The sequence below is a fragment of the Lycorma delicatula genome, chromosome 7 (genome assembly GCF_047948215.1).
Source record: "Lycorma delicatula isolate Av1 chromosome 7, ASM4794821v1, whole genome shotgun sequence".
NCBI lineage: Eukaryota > Metazoa > Arthropoda > Insecta > Hemiptera > Fulgoridae > Lycorma > Lycorma delicatula.
Window position 1 is genome coordinate 63103610 of NC_134461.1, and position 22379 is coordinate 63125988.

The 22379-nt window shown below is 29.3% G+C and overlaps 1 protein-coding gene across 2 annotated transcripts in view; it reads left to right on the plus strand.

Moving 5' to 3' along the window:
* The window catches only part of LOC142327370 (very long chain fatty acid elongase 4-like), a 195398-nt gene that overhangs the window by 103864 nt on the left and 69155 nt on the right, over positions 1-22379 (plus strand). For both annotated transcript variants that reach the window (XM_075370360.1, XM_075370359.1), the window contains exon 3: positions 16887-17077. In XM_075370360.1, coding sequence (XP_075226475.1) covers positions 16887-17077 — 191 coding nt within the window. The remainder of the gene's footprint in view (positions 1-16886; positions 17078-22379) is intronic.

Here is a 22379-nt window from a genome sequence, read left to right on the forward strand (position 1 = left end):
GAAAAAGCTGACAAAAATTATTATAATTTCTAGGCATTAGAAGAAATTAAAAAAATCCCATTGAAAAACGCACAACTAATAAAAAGATACCTAAGATCTCATTGGTGGGAGTGGGAGTGAATTATAATGAAATGTTATTGTAATATTATTATTAAAAGTTTAAATTAACTAAAAAAAAAAATTTAAATCGATATTTTTAAACCTTGGTCGGCTCCCCATCCAGAATACTGCCCCAGTTCTTTTGGGCCTCTTGCACCATGCCTAGGAGGACATAAAAAAACATCGTTTAAAAAACATGCAAACAGTAAAAAGACAGCTTTTCGATTTTTAGGAAAGGGGGAAAATTCTGGAGAAGATTTTTTTAAAATGATAATGTAAGCATATACAGAAGTATTAAGCTTAATATGAAGTGGGGTTATGTTTGCAAAATTTTGAGAAAATTTAACCCCAAGAGAAACTACGTACCGCATAACCTGGGGGTAAAGTTTTACTAACAAATTGCCACAGTGTAAATGAGTCTCAGTACAAAATTGTATCAAAATCAGTTTATTCAGTAAAATGTTATTAAATTTCAAACAAGCCAACACATATACATACGTACGAACACTACTCCCCATTTTTCTTTTTTCTTTTTTTGTGATCCCTTGGTCATGAATTATCGAGAAATACCAACAAAAAAAATCATACCCCATTTTTTGATTAACTACCATACTTTTCTTCTTCCGGCATAGCTCTACAGCTATGATGTCGAGAAAGTAACAAATGAAAATAAATAATTTTCATCCAATCTTCTTTTAAAAAAAAAAAATTAATGAGCTTTATACGTAATAGTAAAAAACTAAAAAAAAAAAAATATAGTAATAATATTTCTATTATTACTATTATCAATTAACGTCTAAAACCTTTGGTGTGATTTAAATTAGATGACGTGTTACTGTATAATTTTGTACATTAAATAAAAAATAAATAATTCGATTTATAAATAAAAGTATTCATCACTACAGAGAACATTCTGTTTTCATAATACGAATTAAGTTTTATTCAAATCCAATTAGTAATATTAATTAATATAAAAATAAAAAAAACGTCAATAATAAACGCTAGGCATTTGACCGGTAATAAAACAGAAAAGTGTCAATGACCAACAATATCAGAAAAAATACAATACAAGAATAAAATCAAATATACTAAAAGAGTTAAAAAGATGTTATTAATGGAAAAATAAAACTTAAAATTACTTAAATTGTAAAATAAATTATTCTTCGTTAAAACCGTTTTTCGTTGGACAACGGAAACGGGAAACCACCAAAATAATTTCCCACGAAAACTACATCATGATAGAAGAGTTCAATGACAGAGATATTGCAGTTATAATAAAATATTTTACAGAAGACAATGGACTCCATTCTAAAATGATAAAGATTTGGGACATACAAGAAGAGAAAATTCATTCATTCATTTGGATTTGCATACACATAAAAAAGAATATAAATATATTAAAATTTAACCTTTAATTTTTTAGTTGGTTGAATTGTTTGATGAAATCATGTAGGCTTACTTTATTCTCCTCTCTACAAATATTCTGATCAAAGTTTTTATCCAAAATTAAAACTTCACTACGTCACAAATGGTTGTCATTAAATACACAGAAAAACAAAATTAAATCCATCTAAAAATAAATCTATTTGTTTAAAAGATTATTCGATCTTTTTTTTATTCCATCAATAAATACTAACAGATATATATATATATTTAAAAATTTTTAAATTTTTAAGTAAATTTTAATAAATAACTAAGTAAATGTGAAGAAATTTGAATAAATTTTTTAACCCAATCTGAACCAAAGTTATGTTAATTATTAAATAATATTAGGTGGTGTATAAAAAATTATTTTACATGAAACTAATTTTCGGACTTTGATAAAATTAAACGATTATTTAGGTTGATTGTGTCGGGTTTAATGCAATTATTTAAATTTAAAAACAAATCAAATACCACAGAAATTAATCTATTTATTTTGATTATGAAAAATTCAGTTAGAATTAATTTATATGGTCACGTTTTTAAGCGGTCAGCTAAATTTAAAATGTTTGAACCGCAGTTGCTTAATTCGTAATTAGTTGGTTTCAGTCGTATACACGGTTTCAGTCGAGATATTTTTTACAACAGGAAAAGGAACATAATGTTAAAAATTTAAATATATTTTGTTAAACTGTGTAATATTTCATGAACTATAATTACATTTGAGAAAATTCTTTCATTCATAGAGTTTTATGTTTTTCTTTAATCCCTCAACTTATGTTTTTCTTAATCCCACAAGGAAAATATCGCCCTTGAGTGATCTCAGTCTAATAAATCACTTTTTTAAATTATAAAAATTAATCGATTCTACAATAATATTTTGGGGTACATAAATTAAAATCTAATAATGTGTTAAACAAAGATGGTACACCAATATATAATACGAAAGGTAAAGTCGATAGATGGGTGGAATATATTGAAGAGTTATACGGAGGAAATGGATTAGAAAATGGTGTTATAGAGGAAGAAGAGGAAGTTGAGGAGGATGAAATGGGAGAAACAATACTGAGATCTGAATTTAAGAGAGCATTAAAAGATTTAAATGGCAGAAAGACTCCTGGAATAGACGGAATACCTGTAGAATTACTGCGCAGTGCAGGTGAGGAAGCGATTGATAGATTATACAAACTGGTGTGTAATATTTATGAAAATGGGGAATTTCCATCAGACTTCAAAAAAAGTGGTATAGTTATGATACCAAAGAAAGCAGGGGCAGATAAATGTGAAGAATACAGAACAATTAGTTTAACTAGTCATGCATCAAAAATCTTAACTAGAATTTTATACAGAAGAATTGAGAGGAGAGTGGAAGAAGTGTTAGGAGAAGACCAATTTGGTTTCAGGAAAAGTATAGGGACAAGGGAAGCAATTTTAGGCCTCAGATTAATAGTAGAAGGAAGATTAAAGAAAAACAAACCAACATACTTGGCGTTTATAGACCTAGAAAAGGCTTTCGATAACGTAGACTGGAATAAAATGTTCAGTATTTTAAAAAAATTAGGGTTCAAATACAGAGATAGAAGAACAATTTCTAACATGTACAGGAACCAAACAGCAACAATAACAATTGAAGAACATAAGAAAGAAGCCCTAATAAGAAAGGGAGTCCGACAAGGATGTTCCCTATCGCCGTTACTTTTTAATCTTTACATGGAACTAGGAGTTAATGATGTTAAAGAACAATTTAGATTCGGAGTAACAGTACAAGGTGAAAAGATAAAGATGCTACGATTTGCTGATGATATAGTGATTCTAGCCGAGAGTAAAAAGGATTTAGAAGAAACAATGAACGGCATAGATGAAGTCCTACGCAAAAACTATCGCATGAAAATAAACAAGAACAAAACAAAAGTAATGAAATGTAGTAGAAATAACAAAGATGGACCACTGAATGTGAAAATAGGAGGAGAAAAGATTATGGAGGTAGAAGAATTTTGTTATTTGGGAAGTAAAATTACTAAAGATGGACGAAGCAGGAGCGATATAAAATGCCGAATAGCACAAGCTAAACGAGCCTTCAGTAAGAAATATAATTTGTTTACATCAAAAATGAATTTAAATGTCAGGAAAAGATTTTTGAAAGTGTATGTTTGGAGTGTCGCTTTATATGGAAGTGAAACTTGGACAATCGGAGTATCTGAGAAGAAAAGATTAGAAGCTTTTGAAATGTGGTGCTATAGGAGAATGTTAAAAATCAGATGGGTGGATAAAGTGACAAATGAAGAGGTATTTCGGCAAATAGATGAAGAAAGTAGCATTTGGAAAAATATAGTTAAAAGAAGAGACAGACTTATAGGCCACATACTAAGGCATCCTGGAATAGTCGCTTTAATATTGGAAGGACAGGTAGAAGGGAAAAATTGTGTAGGCAGGCCACGTTTGGAGTATGTAAAACAAATTGTTGGGGATGTAGGATGTAGAGGGTATACTGAAATGAAACGACTAGCACTAGATAGGGAATCTTGGAGAGCTGCATCAAACCAGTCAAATGACTGAAGACAAAAAAAAAAAACAATAATATAATTATAATTAATTAGAATGTATAAAAATTTAATGAATTGCCTTAAATAAAGGAGATTTATTCCGCCTAATCACGAAGTTGGTTAGAACTTTGTCGGTAAGAGGCGACGAAGTCAACGAATGAAAAATGACAATTTTTAACTTAACTGATTGATATCATTAAATTTTTTTCTCAAATTTATATTCTCTAAAATAACTTGTTAAAATTAAAACTAATTAATTCCGTGTACGAAGTAAATAAGGTATTGTGATCGCGAAATATTTCGGTTTTCAGATTTCAACGTAATTATCCATTTTGACTAGTTTCGGCGTGACGTCTGTACGTATGTGTGTATGTATCTCGCATAACTAAAAAACGATTAGTTGTAGGATGTTAAAATTTTGGATTTAGGACTGTTGTAACAACTAGTTGTCAAGAAAATTTGGATTTTGGACGATATATAAGTCGTACTTATTTTTAATGGTTCCAGAGGTATAGCCAAAAAAATTTTAATTAATGAAATATTTTAATCTTACAAGGGAAAGACGGTTCGAATTTAACTTCATTTCCTTTATGCTTTTAAATTTTTTTTATTTTAAATTTATTAATTTATTAATTATCATTAACCTGATATTGTAAAAAAAATTATAATAAATAATAATTCAATAATAGCAATAAAAAAAATCAGAAGTTATCCGTGAAATAAAGTTTCATGTACTTTTAAAAATGTGTATATGTAATTTAATAGGCGTACAAGGAAATCGTATAGTGTCTACAATAGATTTTTTTTAATTTTTCAAATGTAAAGAGTAATTAATTATCTGATCATAATTATATATAACATAAATTAGCAAATAATACAAATAATAAGAGGATTGCAGTAACTTAATTCATATTAATATCACGTGAATTAATGTAGTTTAATTTATTGGTTAACAAATACTGTTTTAATGTACTATTTAATCAGTAACTTTATTTTATTAGCAATTATCTTTAAGGTCATAACGAAAAGCAGTTATTTATTATACAAATTATTTGTATATTACAAAGTATAATAAATAGAAATAAAATAAACATTAAATAAAATTGATATTCTGGTAAAAAACAACTCTATTTCTGTCGAGTAAAAATACATTGCATAATGGTTTGTCTTGCGCAGTTTATGCAATAACAACCGCATGTGTCTTGAAAGAAAAGGAATTTTTTTTTTAATTTATATTTTGCAAAACACTGGAGAAAAAAAATTACTTTTAAGCATTTTTATTTTACACTAATCTTGAGGGTAAAGATTTAATTGAAGTAAACCTGGAAGAAATAGGCAGATAACATAGTATATATTACTTGCACAGATATTTTTTATTATTTCTCGGTATATTAGTTCCAGTATAGCAGCCATTTATTTTTTTAAAATGCTATTTCATTTTTTAATATCGAAAGGACAATTTTTGACCCAAAATAAGTGCTTTAATAACACAGACACAGACACACACACGCACAGAGATTGAGAGAGAGAGAGAGAGAGAGAGTGCGCGAGAGCGTGGGGGGGGGGGGAGTCAGAATGGGTGGGCATCAACAGCTATGGTCATAAGCTCGGTGGAAATTGGTAATAAATTTAAACACTTTTTTAATTTTTAAAAAAGTTACGGAACATTGAAATTGCTTTACTACGAAAAAAAGGGGAAAGACTGAATACATTTTAAGTATAATTTCCAGTTATTTTTACAGATTAATTTTAAGTAGTTAACTCACAGTATTAACGCAGAAAATAACAACATTCACTATGATATAAACTCATTTATTTCAACTGTTTCTAAGAAACAACTCTTCAAGTATCAAAGGTTTTACACGACTGTCTAAAAAGTAGTATAATATATTTAAGATGCATGTATGTTTGTTTTTTTGTTTGTTTTTTGTTTATTTGTTCCACCGTTGCAACTCAACGGCAGAACCGATTTAGATGTATGACCCCGCGTTTGAATCCTTAAGTTACGAGGAGTGTCATAGGCTTTATAAATATGCACATATGTATGTTTAATTGTAACTTAAAAGCCACAAAAAATCATATATACGATTCTAAATGGATAATCGATATTATTTTCAGTAACGATTTATTTGTGTCGAAAATAGTTGTTTTAAGATCTGCTACGATATCGAATGAATGAATTACGGTAGTAAAATTTATTAATTTATTTTATATTTATTATTACTGTTGTTATTTTTGTTTATAACCATTTAAGAAGGAATCTTATGATTTTTAACGGGTGGTATGTTCAATCACGTAAGCATGTTCTTTCTTCTTCCTCTTATTTGTTGGTGTTGCTTTATCTTAATACTGCTAAATATTAACTAATAATATCTTTTCATTTATTAATAAAATTAATAAATAATAAATAAATAAAAAAACAAATATATAATATAAATAAAAATAATCTACGCTTAGAAATTAAATAATCTATAAATTAATTGATAACGGACTGCTTCTAGCGGGAGAGAGTCGTAGAGAGAGCCATGTGAAGCCTTCCGGTGCACCACCTTTGGTTCGATTTGCGCCACAATTTTATTGCAAAATATTAATTAATAATCCCTTTCTTTTATTTAATTTGTATAATTATTTTAATTATTTATACGACTACCCAATAAGAAGTGCAATGTTTTTAGGGTGTATGTATCTATGTATGTATGTTTTTTACACTGTAGCAATTCAACGACCGAACCGATTTAGATCAATGACTCCGCGTTGGTATCCTTACGTTTCCGGGAGTGTCATAAGCTATATAAATATGTATATATATATATTATATACACATATATATGCATGTATATTTATAAAAATTAGTATGGAAATTTGCCGGTTGAATCACAAACTTTAGTGAACTGAATTAATGAACTGTGAACTGTGAGCTGGGTTTGAACTGAACAATTTGTTTCAATCGAATGAATACTACTATAAAAATAATAGAATTAAATTTACGTTAAATAAAAGAATATTAAATAAATTTTAATAATTTCTGTTTAATAATAATGGGCTCCCGTGGAGGCTCCGTGTGAGGCTAGAGCGGTGAGGTGATGCGAGCCCCTCGTGGGAGGCTAAACTGATCATCACCATAAATGGGTAACGAACAGGATTCCTCTGGGGCGTTGTTTTGGAAGGTGCAATGGGGTGCTCTTATAACATCTCTGCAAACAATCAGCCGGTTTTCAACATTCAAACGGGTTATTTGTTAGTAGGTTAACGGCTAACTTTTGCATCCATCAGGTACACTCTCGGTCTAACCGATCACGTTTATTCGGAAATGTTATATCTTCGCAACCGAACTCCTGATTTTTAAAATTGAAACAGGGTATATGCTAGTATAATACAAAATCACGATGGAACTTAACCAAAACAAAATGTTTGTCAGCAATATTCATTTTCGGCAGTCGTATTTTTAATTTTTAGTTATCTCTTTTTTTTGACGAAAACTACATACTGCTATTCTTACTTACTCCATTTATACATTTTAAATAAGATAATCAAATTGTTAAAAAAGGAACTGAAGTTACTTCTTAAATCCAGTAAAAGTTTTATTATATATATATATATATATATATATATGTTTTAAAATAACACAAATTTTTAAGCAGATTGATAGGTAAATTACCCAATTTACAGATTTTAATCCATACATCATATTTATGATAATAATATAATTTGTAATATTTTTAACAGTAAAAATAAAATTTTTATTTATAATATCCTGATATTATAAATTCAATTTCTTTCTAAAGAAAAAGTTATGATCTAATTTTAAGTGATATTAAATAACGAAATATAATAGTAGAATAGAGATAACAAAATGACGGTTGAAAACAGCTTGGTCGTGTTCTTGTCCCGGCCAACTAAGGCAAAGGATGTCAATGCCATCTTCTGGATTTGAAACGTGAGAAGGTAGTTCTTTTTTAAATTAAAAACAGTAATTAGGAAGAAAAAAGTAGAAAGAAATATTTACATGAGGTTATATAAATTATATATATATATATATATATATATATATATATACACAATATCTTAATTTTAATTTTAAAACAAAATTTAAATGCCTGCTATACTGAAACTAATAACCCGAGAAATGTTTAAAAATATCTAAAAGTAATATATATTATGTAATTTGTCTAATTCTTGCAGGTTTATATATATATATAGATTTGGTAGATATATAGATATATATAAGATTTGGGTTATAGTAGAGTTCTTTCCTGACATACAAACAATTATTCAAGAATAACAAAGCATCAATAGAATATAAATTTTAATTTTCATCAACTTTTTCCACTACATATTGAAAATATATCATTTCTGAGGTCGGTAGTAATAAAATCTATTTTAAAAATAAACATTAAAAACTACTGATCGGTTTTTAGAAAATGGATAATTCAGCTTATGAGAAAATTTAAAATTATTTTTTTTATTCTGAATTTATAAGGTACTTATACAGATCGTTTATTTATTAATTAATTTTCAAACTCTATTCGTGGGAAAGTACCACCTAGAATCGGGAAATATTTTTTAAAAGTCTCTTAGGGAGTTTTTTAAAAAAAATAATTTCAGGAAATTGAATATTCATCATACTTAAAATACTTATTTATTACATTAAAAAATAAATAAATTTTAATATTGCATATATTATATTTAATAATAATAAAATTCTTCTTTTTTATGGTGTTTCTTCAATGTTTTTACATAATAAAACAAATATTCGTTGAGGTTTATCCTATTTAAAAATTATGTAAATCAATAACAAATTTGATCACTTTTGTTCTGTCGTCTATTGTTTGGAGATTATATTATTTAAAAATTAATTTTTTTCTATGATAAAACTTTTTAATTATGCTAATATATATATTAAGGTATGGCCGAAAATTGCGTGTGATTTGAATTGTACATGTAGAGTAAATACATCGTTTTTTGCTTTTATATGATTTTATATATATTTCACAATATTCAAGTTTATTAAATTACAAGTTTTATTATGTCTTTTTCTGTTTATGTGTAGAACTCCAAGGTACTCAATGTACCATTCCGGAGCTATTGATTTTTTAGAAATTTTTCTTTAAAAGTGCATTTCATTTGGACAATGAGCTTTATTAATGTAAGTAGGCGATAGTAGGTGGCTAAATGAGGAACTAGTAGAGCAATCTCGGGTGAAGCCACCGGCGTAGTAGCAGGACTTGTTCAGAAGAGGTAGAACATGTACAAGGTGTACAGGTGGTCAGATGAAGAGGAAGCGGAGGAGTCGCTTCTCCGCGTGTGGTAGGAGAGACAGTATCAGTCGACGAAAGGAAGATGGACCTACAGTCCACAATCCTGACCTTCCCTGACCTTGAACAACTCATTCCGCGGTAGCTCTCAGCATCCGTGCGCACAGGTATGCCTTTAAATACTTGTCACCGGTAAGAACTGGGTTAACTTGTTTCCCTCCCGTATTTTCAGTACACAGTCGCGGGTGTATTAAGGCATTCCTGTGCACACGGACGCTGAGACCTTTTGCGGAATCTGATGATTGCAGGGAAGAGAATACCACAGAACACACGGTGATCATGTGCGAACGGTTCTAAAATAGAATAGGATAACATGCCGGATAGAATTCGTCGTGCTTACCTCAGAGAATATCAGTGGGACTAAGTTACAGACCGAAATATCTGATATGCGATATTCACGATATTGGTTTAAGATCATCCAATCAAAGATAGAGGAAGAAGTTCAAAGGTGAAAGATCCTCACGAAGTGTCCATTGGGGTAAGCTCCGGTCCCAAGGTCGAAGTAAAAAAAAAAGTAAATGGCTAGTAGCATCTTTTAATTCAGTGGAAATAAGAGACCTATTTTCAATTATACTAGCTGAAATCTTTCTACAACTCATTAACAATCATACCTACCTACCAATGACAAATATGCTTACAACATAATAATATTGACCGAGATACATTCATAACATTACTTTATTTTATCAAGGTACCGCGAGTAAAATGTTAATTATTAATACATACATAAAAAATACACCGCAAACTGAATTTTACAGTTGAATACGAACACAATATACATATAAATTTTCTTGTTCCCACCATCACAGGAAGCAATACAAAAAAAAAACACTTTCAAAGTATACAAAACCCTAATAATGACAGAGATAATCTCATTTACATTTCATCAAATAAATTTTATTTTAAAAATATAATCAACACACTCACGGCACCGAATATGACACATATAAGTACACAACACAATAAAACATTTAGCGCGCGCGTGCACACACGCACACACACACATGAATATAACCGTACACACTCATTGTTAATTGCCAACAAAAGAAATAAATACAAAAGCAAATATAAATAAACCGAAAAATGCATTATACTAACGTACATAAAAACTATTCAGAAAAATAGCTGGTAAATTAAAAAAAAAATGTAAATACAATGTAGCATTAAGAATAAAAAAAAGAAATAAATAAGATAAGCAAAAGATAAATCTGCCCCTAAAATATGTAAACTATAAACCAAACTGTTTCGATAACAATTTTTTATATCATTTAAATTTAAGGAATATTTAAATGATTTAATGTATAAAAATTTTGTTCAGACAACTTTATTGTTAGTGTAATAGTTTAGTTTGTAGAAACAATTTAAATTTGTGATTTCTATATTATATTAGTCATATATACGGACTTTGGTCGAGTCATTTGAGGGTACACCTTTGGTTATTTATTTAACGAAATTTAGGGAAAGATTAAATCAATGCCATAGAAACATCTTTTAATGAGTTTCACAAAAATTGCAAAATGCAGCAAAGTGGAGCCGAAACGGAAAAGATTAGTCTATTATAAATTAAAGGAAAATTAAAAATAAACTAAGGGTCACCTAATTTTATCACTAATCCATTTTTTGTTAACTATTTTATTTCATAAATTAGATTTCTATTAAAAATAAAAAAAATTGAAGGAAAATTAAAAATATAATACCATTATTTGGTATACCATAATATTTATAATAACCTAAAAATATCTAATACGTTGGCCTGACATCGATACGCGGACTCGCCGCCTCACAGCCAAACGATCTTTGAGGAGCAACATCGGCTAAACTTCATGTTATATTGACAACCCCATAGCTCAAGTATTCTGCATATTCGAGTGGCTCAGAATTCAGCTACCCTCCGCGAACCTCCTTCGACCAGCAGGAGCCTATCATCAGCATAAGCCACGATGCGACAACCGTTGGGCAACCTCAGCCGCAGAAGTGAATCAAACTCCACCACCCACAATAAGGGACCCAATACACTGCCCTCGGACAATTCTTGGACATGTCTTCCCCAATTCATGGCTGCCCTCGCGGAGCAGCATATCCCGACGACTGAAGTAACTTTGCATAAGCTGCAACTCACTCACAGTACAATCTCTCTTCTGTAATTGTTACATAGTAAAAGGCCACCGTAGGTTATTAAATGTCCCAGAAATGTCCAGCAAAATCCCCAGGACATATTCCTCCCAACTACAGGTTACCACACTTATCACACGTCTACTCTAGTCCAATTTTGGAAGCGAGGTCAATGCCTACATCCTCCCACACCGCAGCTCCATCACAGAATTCTCTACACATCCATTCTTATCCTAACGGAGAATATCTCAGCTAACCGGGATTCGATGCAAAACACCTATCTTGGCAAAGTAAGTACACAGGCGGGCTCCTACTCACCTAGGTTGCTACTTTATGCATGAATCTATAACAGAATCAGACCCCCTCAGTCATCCTTCGCAGAGTTAAGAATCTAAGAAAGCCAGAAACTATGTTTCTTTCCCTTGGTTTTTCAGTTACCTTGCATATCAAAACCAGAATTGATCCTCACAAACTATCTAGCTACTTTGGCACGTTCAGCATCGTATCTGGGGCATACACGAAAGACATACCGCACATCATCAGTAGACCCACACTCCGGCCACAATCCTGAATTAATAATACAACATCTGGCCAACCTATATCGAAAAACATCATGTCCATAAAGAAACTGTGTAATATGCCGATTGGGGGAAATCTAGTTAACTACCTGCATACTTCTCACATCAGGAACACTACCTTGTATGTAAAAGCTATCAGATGATTCGGTCCATCTGACCTACCAACGTTTATAAAAAAAAGTGATTATTTATAAATTAGAAGAGAGCCCTTTCCCCTGTATTTCACATGTGTTTGTTATCCTCATGATTGTGAGAATAATACTGATAAATATCAACTAATGCCTGAAAAGTCCTCTTTCCTCCACCGTTTACCCCGTTCTTGACGTAGAAGATCTGATATGCTTCTGCTGTAGACGAAGCTACAGCTCGAGTCTGAGCGTTGCGCTTTCGGTCAGCAGTTAATCGAGAATTATGCACTTCAAGTGTTTCAGAGAATCAAGATAATCTCATTCTTTTAGCAGTCTTTGAATAATAGGAGAGTTACTTCCCTTTCTTGAAGACATATTTTTTTAACTTTTTTTATTTCAGTATCGACAGCCAAAATAAATAACAAAACCCCATAAAATATTAAATATTTTACTAATATTTATTTAAAAAAATTAATTTTAGTAAATTCAAGTAAAAGGATTGATTTAAAAAAAAATAAATGTTTAATATCTTAACCATTAGGAATATTGTGATAATTCCAATCGGAGATAATTACCAAGCCTTTAAGATATAAATATACTGTTTTATTAAAATCTTTCAGTAGTTTTTGCGTGTAGCGCACACAGGATCTCATAATTATTATTTTATATATATATATATATATATATATACATGTATATATATGTATATATTTCATTACTAAATTTGCTAACAGCCTGGTCAATGCTTTTACTTCCTTGTACGAAGTAAAGGAAGCATTGTAATCGCGAAAAATTCGGAAATATCCATTTTTGACCATCCATGAATCCATTTTGATAGTTTCGGCATGACGTCTGTACGTACGTATTTATCTCACATAACTCAAAAACTATTAGCCGTAGGATGTTGAAATTTTGGATTTAGGACTGTTGCAACATCTAGTTGTGCACTTCCCTTTTTGATTGAAATAGACTGTATCAAAAGTGTCCGAAAAAGCCCAAAATTCAAACAAAATTGGATTTTGGACTCTTTCTTAACTGCAGTAATAAGCCCTTATTGAGAACTTTTCACAACAATATATCATTAGTGGTACATATTTTCATTGGTTCCAGTGTTACAGCCAAATTAAATTTTAATTAATGAAGTATTTAGATCTTAGTAGGGGGAGGAACATCGGTTCGAATCAGACTTTACCTCCTTTTTTTAACATTTTTTTTTTTTTTTTAATTTAAATACATTGATTTATTAACAATAATGTTTTTAATATTTTTAAGCAATAACCTCTGATAATAAAACAAACTTTTACAATAAATAATATCTCAATAATAAAAGAAAATGAAAAAATATCAGAAGTTATTAACGAAATAAAATTTTATGTACTTATCATTTTAAAAGAATGTGTACGTGTAATTTAATAAGCGTACATGGAAGCGTACATGCTGACATCAAATTTTTATATGATGTAGTTATTCAACCTCTGGATTATATTTTTGATCATTTGATCCATTTTTCTGTAATTCAAGAAAATTTACTAAAATCATTATAAAAATAAGATAGTATAGGAAGTTTTGTAATATAGTAAGTGAATCAACTCAATGATTTTTTCTGATATTCTGGTTGCGGGCAAATATGTTCGGCAATTTTTTAAATTTGGTACCTATATTCATCCACCTTTCTTCTTCATTTACCAAGAGTAAGTTATAACATAACACATTGAATGCGTTAGTAATTTTTACAGCCAAGAAACAATAACTATTGGTATTAAAATGTAACTGATCCAATCAGGTTTTGAACAATTGACCTTTAACACAGGAAACCATGCGCCAATCCTCTATGTCAACCCATCAGAGACTTTGGTTTATTTTGTCAGTAGAATCTATCTGCTCAGCGAATTTGTTATCGATAATCAAGGTCACTTGATTATGAATATTGAATACTTTTAATAACTTTAATTTATTCATACAGACATATAATTATTATATTAATTCAAAAATTTGATTGTTGAAATTAATTATAATTTGTTAAAATTAGCAAATAAATTTATTATTAAATAAAATATAACCTTTTATTTATGAATCTAATTAATGTTTATATACATATTGCACCAGCGACAGACAGGTTTAGCTGGTAATTGTGAAACACTAGTAGCCATTATTGTTATTATAAAACTAAAGTTTTATTTCCGTCAGGTCAAACTACTTTCTCAATTTATTATTCTATACGATAAAATAATCTTGATTTCACATAACAAAACGGAGAAGACTTAATTTTCGTAATTTACTCTGATATTACACGAGACATCCAGAAATATTCGTACATAAAAGGACATTATATATAATTACAAGGTAAGTAACCGATGTAGAGTGCATTCCAGAGTAAAATTAATCTGAACTTTTTACGTGATTAGAAATATAAACAACAATAAGTAAAAACTGATGTACAATTTAAAATAATTTATGGTAATGTATATTCCATTAAAAATTCATGAAAATAACAATTATTGTTAGTGCGAATTAAAAAAAAAAAAAACTTTTCCATGAGAATAAACATTTTTCACATTGCAGTTCTATTAAATACACACTGTTTAAAGTATAATTATAATAGCAGATAATAACCGCTATTTATACTGTTTTAAATACTTATAATTGCTGATTCAATCACTGCATTGGCACCTCTTGTGTTACATGTCTACCATTTTTATTTCCTTGTACGAAGTACAAGGAAGTATTGAAATCGCGAAAATTTAGACTTCCAGATTTCAACGGAAATATCCATTTTGACCATCCCGGCGTGATGTCTGTACATACATACGTACATATGTATCTCGCACAGCTCAAAAACGATTAGCCGTAGAATGTTGGATTTAGGATTGTTGTAACAACTAGTTGTGCACCTCCCCTTTCAAAAAGCCCAAAATCAAAAAAAAATTGGATTTTGTCCTTAACTGGAATAATAAGCCCTCATTAAGAGATTTTCAACAAATATGATGATAAGTGGTACTTATTTTCATTGGTTCCAGAGTTATAGCTGAGTAAAATTTTAATTAATGAAATATTTGGATTCTACCATGATCTCAGGTTAATTACATGCCCCTTAATCTTGATAAGATCCAACCGATTTATTTATCAAGGTAATTCAGTATTTCGTTGGTTGTCACATTATTTGTCGACAGTACACAGTCAATGGAATCGTCTCGATGAAAATTTATATTTCACAGATCATAGTAATATTATTGTGAGCAAGCTCTAACGGCATTTCCCGCTTATTATAACATTTTTAGCGAGAAATTCAAAGTATCCTTTTATCTGTCAAACATTATTAAAAAACTGTGCGTATTCAGCTGAAATTCTATACTTGCATTTGGAACGGAATGCCTATCTGCACAACAAATAAGGTTGAGGATGTTGAAGAAAAAGTTTTACATTGGCTGGAGATTAAGAGCTGAAGATTAATAACTTAACAAGAAAACGGTCAACTATAAATAAACTTTTTATGCTGATTACTGCTTACACTTCTTAACTTCATTTTTTCATCACTTATTGACGCGTTTCGCAACTACTCCTTTGTTAAAACTTATTGTAATGACACTTTTAAATTTCTGTTAATCTTTATATAGCGTTCAGTCAATTTCCCTCCCTGTATTTGGCATCATGCCTTATCTGGCCATTAATAAGTATAATCATAATAAGGTCAAAATCCGTTAGATGCCCACAACACTTCTGTAGTTAGTTCTTAAATGGCGTCACTGAAATCCTAAATTGAAATAAAAAGATAAATTAATAAAATTATAAATATAATCTAACCAAACTTAACAATCTATGCTCGTTTCGCTCGCTAGCCTTCACTCGCTAGTCAAGGTTAGCGAGCGAAGCGAGCGTAGGTTATGTTTGGTTAGATTACATTTATAGCCCGCCTCTGTTGTGCGAATAGTAGCGTCTCGGTCTTTCATCCGGAGTTCCTAGGTTTGAATCCCAGTCAGGCATGGCATTTTCATACATGTTACAAATAATTTATCTCATCCTCTCGGTCCCGGAGGTTAAAAAAATTACATTTTTTAATTTTATTTATTTTCTTATTTCAATATATCGTTTCAGAAGGCCATCTCAGAACTAACTAACTAACGGAAGCATTGTGGGCATATAATGGATTCTGACCTATAGTAACCTTTGATAAGTATAACTATTAATAAAAAATAAACAACAAGAAGGCCAATTAAGGTATGACGTGAAATATTAGGTGGGAGGGCGGTGACTAAATACTATATAAAGATTAACAGAAATTTAAAAGTACCGGTACAATAAGTTTTGGGAATGGACTGGTTCCGAAACACGTCAGTAAATGATAAAAGAATGAAGCTAAGAAAGGTATGCAGTAGTTAATATAGAAACTATAGTGATTTTAGTAGAAAAGGTAATAGAATTATTATCTTAATAACAATCTCACTGGGCCATTGATGGTAGGGGAGATTGCTTATTTTCCACTAGTCAAACAAATTAAGACGTACACATTAGGAAAATATAAATATATATTTATTTGAAGAAAATTATTTTAAAATTAAACGTAAAAGATAAAAATAAAATTTTTATATATATATATTTTATTAGTTTATATTTTTAATTTAAATATTTTAATTATATTTTTCATTTCTTTGTTTCCTTAATATATTAAACTGTTTAATTTTTTTTTTTCAGAAAAACTTATAAACTCGTGGTTTTTAATGGGCAGTCCAGGACCGATGTTAACAATAATTGTTACGTATCTTGTATTTGTATTACATCTTGGACCTAGAATAATGTGGAGCAAAAAACCATTTGAACTAAGATCAATAATGCTTTTATATAATTTACTACAAATAATACTGAATATTTTCGTAGTCATGACGGTAAGTAAAATATAACTTAGTTAATATTGTTATACTTAATTATTAAATTATTCTTTTAAATTTAAAATTGTTATTTATGATTATATTAGTCTACGAATAACGTATATTTAATTATATTCCAATTATTCAATAAATATTGTTTACATAGAGTAAATATATAAAAGATATTAGTTCATATAAAAGAAAGTATATAAATAAAAAAAGAAACTTAAATAATTAGTAAATAAATTATTTTTAAAGTATATTAAATTTCCTTCATTAAAATCACTCAGTTATAAAAAAAAACTCGCCAAAGAGATTTTTCTGATATGTATTGTTTTTATTTACCGTATCATTATCATTTTTATTAGTCTACAGTATCATAAACAACCACAAGTAAGATTTAACACTGCTTGTAAGTTCGCTACATTTAAAATTAATTTGTTACACGATAATAAACTTAGGTCTGTATTAGTTAATTTTTACTGGATTATGAATAAAGTGTTTTAAAAAATAAGTGTTCGAAAATAAAGTGTTTTTAGACCGTCGTTTATATGTACACTTTTCATTATTTTGACGAGATGAATAAATACTTCTATAAGGCATGATAGAAACTGTATGTGTTTATGTGTATATATATATATATATATATATATATATATATATATATTTACATAAACACATACACGCACACACATCCGGTATACATAACGTTTCAATGGAGATGTAACCTTCTAATTAAAAAGGATTTCAATTAAATCGAATCATTGAATAAAACTTCATTCAGTTATTTATTAATGAACATGTAATTAGAATTTCTAATTTGTAAACTAACACGTATATTTCTTAAACTGTAAAAACTCTTCTGACATGATTAAACTTAGTAGTCTAAAAGTAACTGTTAAGAGTGAATTAAATCCATATTTATAAAGCGCTTTCGAGTAACAAAGACGTTATCAAAATTTTCTACGGTAATGAAAATCCAAAGAGAAATTTAATAATTTTTTTCCTTACACGGTTAACAATGTACAACTATACAACAAACACGGTTTATATATATATATATATATATATACACAATTATTATTATTTAAGTTAAAAATAAATTGGTAAAAAAAATTCATGAATTGGAGTATTCATTAGATAACTATATTACTATCAGTAAAATTATTCATTAGACTTGCCAGAAACATAACTATAATGTTAAAATTCTTGGAATGACTTAAATTAAATAACTGGTTTTTATAAGAGTTGCAAAAAATAATTTCTTTTGGTTAGTTGTAATTTTCATGTAAGAGTTAAAAACTCGTTTCATAGTTTTGTCTTTAGACGTCTTTGATACATAGATTAAGATCTTATTTTAAAAATTACATACAATAAATTTTTTAGTTGATAGGGGTTGAAGCCTAATACGTATTAGAAATATACATGTATTTATATATTACAGTACTTATTAGATACAGATAGTGTGATATATGTATCACTACAATTTATCTAAAAATACTCTCTAAAAATGTAATCAAAATAACATTATATATAATGAAGTCACATAATCAAAAAAATATACAAAAATGGTGTGTAACCCGAAATTGTGACTCATGGTTTTAGCGGTAATAAATGGCTAACGATTCTAGCACCTGGGCGTTTGCTTATTATTATATTAGGGTATTTATTGCACGAGACTAAGCTTTAAAACCCTGACAGAAGTGATGCTGAGAGCATTTCTATTGTTAATAGTATTGGAGTTATTTCTACTTATATATTTCGATTCTGAAATCATCAGGCTGATGAAAATATGTTTATTGTATAAAGTTAGTCTATACAAATATATTTATATATAAATACTCTTGAAAAAAAATGTATCATTATTTAATTCTTTTACTTTGAAAGCTGATGATTTAAGTTGACACACTATTACAATTTGTTTCATATTCCGTATGAATAAATCATATCCGTTCTAAGTACACAAAACTGTACCTCATATAAAGTGTGCAATTGTGTATATATATAAAACATTTGGTCCAATCACGCGATATCCACACGGATAGTGGTGAAATTTATGAATAGTCACCAACATCCTCCGATTACCCAGATATTACTGACGACAATCGTGGATAACGGTATACTTTAGAGTTTCTAATTAAAAAGAGAAACAATACTTCAACTATAGAACATCTTTAATTAATATTACGTTATTATAAAATAACAGGACACCATCATTAATCCTCAAAAATTGAAATGTCAATCGATTGAATTCTGAGTAGATCATTGATTCTAGAACCTTAGATTTTGAATACGGATTACCGATTGGCGAGTGTTGCCATGGTTCTATTTCACTAAATATTCTTGACGAGAAATATCAAAAAGGACAGGAGTTAAATTTTTTAATTTTGAAATTTATAAATTTTTCTAAAGTTATATTAATGTGTAATAGAAATGAAACTGGCTACTCGTATCACTGAATTTTATTTAGCTTTATAATGTTTTTTTTTTTTAAATCTTCTTTTATTCAAACTTATATCACAGTAATAACTGCAAAAAAATTTAAAGAAATTTGTCGTGTATTGTAATTCAGGTTATATATATATATATATGTGCGCGCGCGCGCCTTGCGACTCTTTGTGTGTGTGTGTGTGTGTGTAGTGAAATATATATATCATGTGATAAATACCCCTATATTATATTAATAAGCAAACGCCCAGCAGCTAGTATTGATAGCATATATATAAATTTTTACAAGGGCTATTTTTTCCTAAAAATCACTTAATTTTTTTAATTGTACTCTAAATTAATTCTAAGTAAACCCACCAGGCTGGTCTAGTGGTTAACTCGTCGTCGCAAATCAGTTGTTTATGCTGATTTTCCAAATTTAAGATTCTGAGATTCAAATCCTACTAAAAGTTAGTTACCGTTGCGACGTCGACGGGACGCCCTTAGTCAACAGCGTTGCGGTAGATTTTAGAACGAGGGTAGATTGTATGTGTTCATAGGTGAAGAATGCAGACAACACCTTTTTGATTACTGAAGGATTGTTTAATTGTACGCCGTCGGAGGTTTAAAATAATTTCATAACATAACACTTGCAACTTATTACTTAACGTTAAAGATAGCAAAAATAAACTAAATAAAACTTAAAATAATGTTCATCCGAACAAGAATTGAGAGAGTCCATCCGGACGCGACCGCCTTGGGTCAGGTATGAGTGCAGACAGGTAGAAGACGCCACGTACAGTGTTCGAGGAAGCATCTTTTGACGTAGAGTGGCGTGATGATCTGGCGGCCATAGTTTGCCGTGGGCAACCTAGCCACCGCTAGGTTTCAGCACCCGACGGCAAGAGTGGGTGAAAACGTTAACGTTAACAGTTACATTTATACATATTTCGAATACTAGAGTGGATAGTGGTGTATTTTGGTGGTTGGGGTTCAACTAACCACATGTCTCAGGGATGGTCTGCCTGATTCTCTACAAGACTACACCTTATTTCCATGTCATATATAACATTCTCATCTCATTGGGCCGTTTGAGGATTGCTTGCTTATTGTTGACTAGTTGAACTGATTGCAATGTACAATATATGAAACAACTTTAATCATTATTTGATGGAAAATCGTTATTTCCCTATATTTTTCTTCCATAAATTTCATATTTACAAAAAAGGGGGAAAAATGATTATATCTATTAAAACATAAATTTTTCCAAAAAAAGAATCCCATTTTATATTTTTAGAATTTTCTTTAAAAATTATGATTGGATAAAGTTTCTTCATTTTATGATAAACGGCGGTTTAATTTTTTTGTAAGTTGTAGTTTAGAAAATACCTTTTTCTCTAAAATCAATCATTTGACTGATTTTACGGTTTTAAGGTCATTTTATACTTTAGCTGATTGTACATAATAATTCCTTCAGTTTCTTAAAGAAACTATAATCTTATATTCCTGCCAGCTTGTATTACTGTAACTTAATTTGCAAATTATTTTCTAAAAGTTACCATAGATAATTTAAAATTTTTCTATCATAAATACTATTAATAAAAAGTATCCAATAAATCTATAAATAGTTAATTTTTTTTGTACTTTACTAAAGGAAGGGATCCGTCTAACTCTCTTGAGGATATTTTCTTTTTCTTTTTGTTTTATGAGTTACCATCTTTGCCAAAAATTAACAAGGTAACTAAATAAAAAAAAAAAATCGCATAGGCGATTGTGATTAATAAAAAGATAATAAAAATAATAAGATTGATTATTCACATGACATTTAGTTGTATATTAACAGTTTATAATACTGAAACCTAGCTAATACTAAACTAGCTTTTACTCAAAGTACTTGATTTTATTTATTACCATCAGTTGACGCTCGATTAAAATTTTAAAAAAATCAAATGAAAATTGTACTAATTTTATTTGATTTACCTTTTATTCAGTGAAATAATTGATTAAAATTCATCTAAAGTGTAAAAAATAACCCCTTCCTTCCTTCATATGGATGCGTGATGGGGGGGATGTCCATTTGAGTTTCAAAAAATGTTTGATAAAAGTTGTATATAAGCAACATTATCCGTTTATTTTAGTTTTCATTGATAATTTTTTTTTTGCGAAAATTCATCCTCAATGTGTAAACTAAAAATAAAAATAAATTTAATTTAAATAATTGAAATTATTATTCAGTTTTTAAAAATAATTGTTTAATAATTGAATTTTAAACATACATTTGTTTCTTTTTATCGGTAAAATTTATTCTGAACGAGTAAATGCCAAAAATCTAATTTTCGTCAAGAGGCTATCGTATTTTAAAAAGAAGAAACAGCAAATATTTCTAAGATTTTAATCGTGTAAATTGCTGTATACAATTTAAATAAATTCATTCTTCTACTTCCGTTAAAACATTTATACGATTATGCGTAAACGTTTAGTGTCGTTTAATCTATTAAAAAAAAAAAAAAAAATTTATACGAGTGTATTAATTTATGATTGAATGTAATAGAGCTGGAAATACGCCAGCCACTGTTGTTGGATGTGAAGGTCGTTACTATGATGATAAATCAAGGTTGCCACAATTTACATGTCTGGATGAGCGAGCTCTTTCGTTCTGCCTGAAGCATACGTCTATGTAAAACAGTAATAAATGGGAATCTGTAGGTTCAACTTATCTCCTTGTTTTCTTAATTCACGTTTTCTGAAGGGAAAATGTAAATAAAACGTTTTCCCTTGCGAAGTCCATATTTCATAATTGTAACATGTGAGCTTGTAAACGGACAAAAATCGAAGTAATGGACACAAATAAACAAAGTTACTGAAATGAGAAATACTTAACCTTTTAGTAATG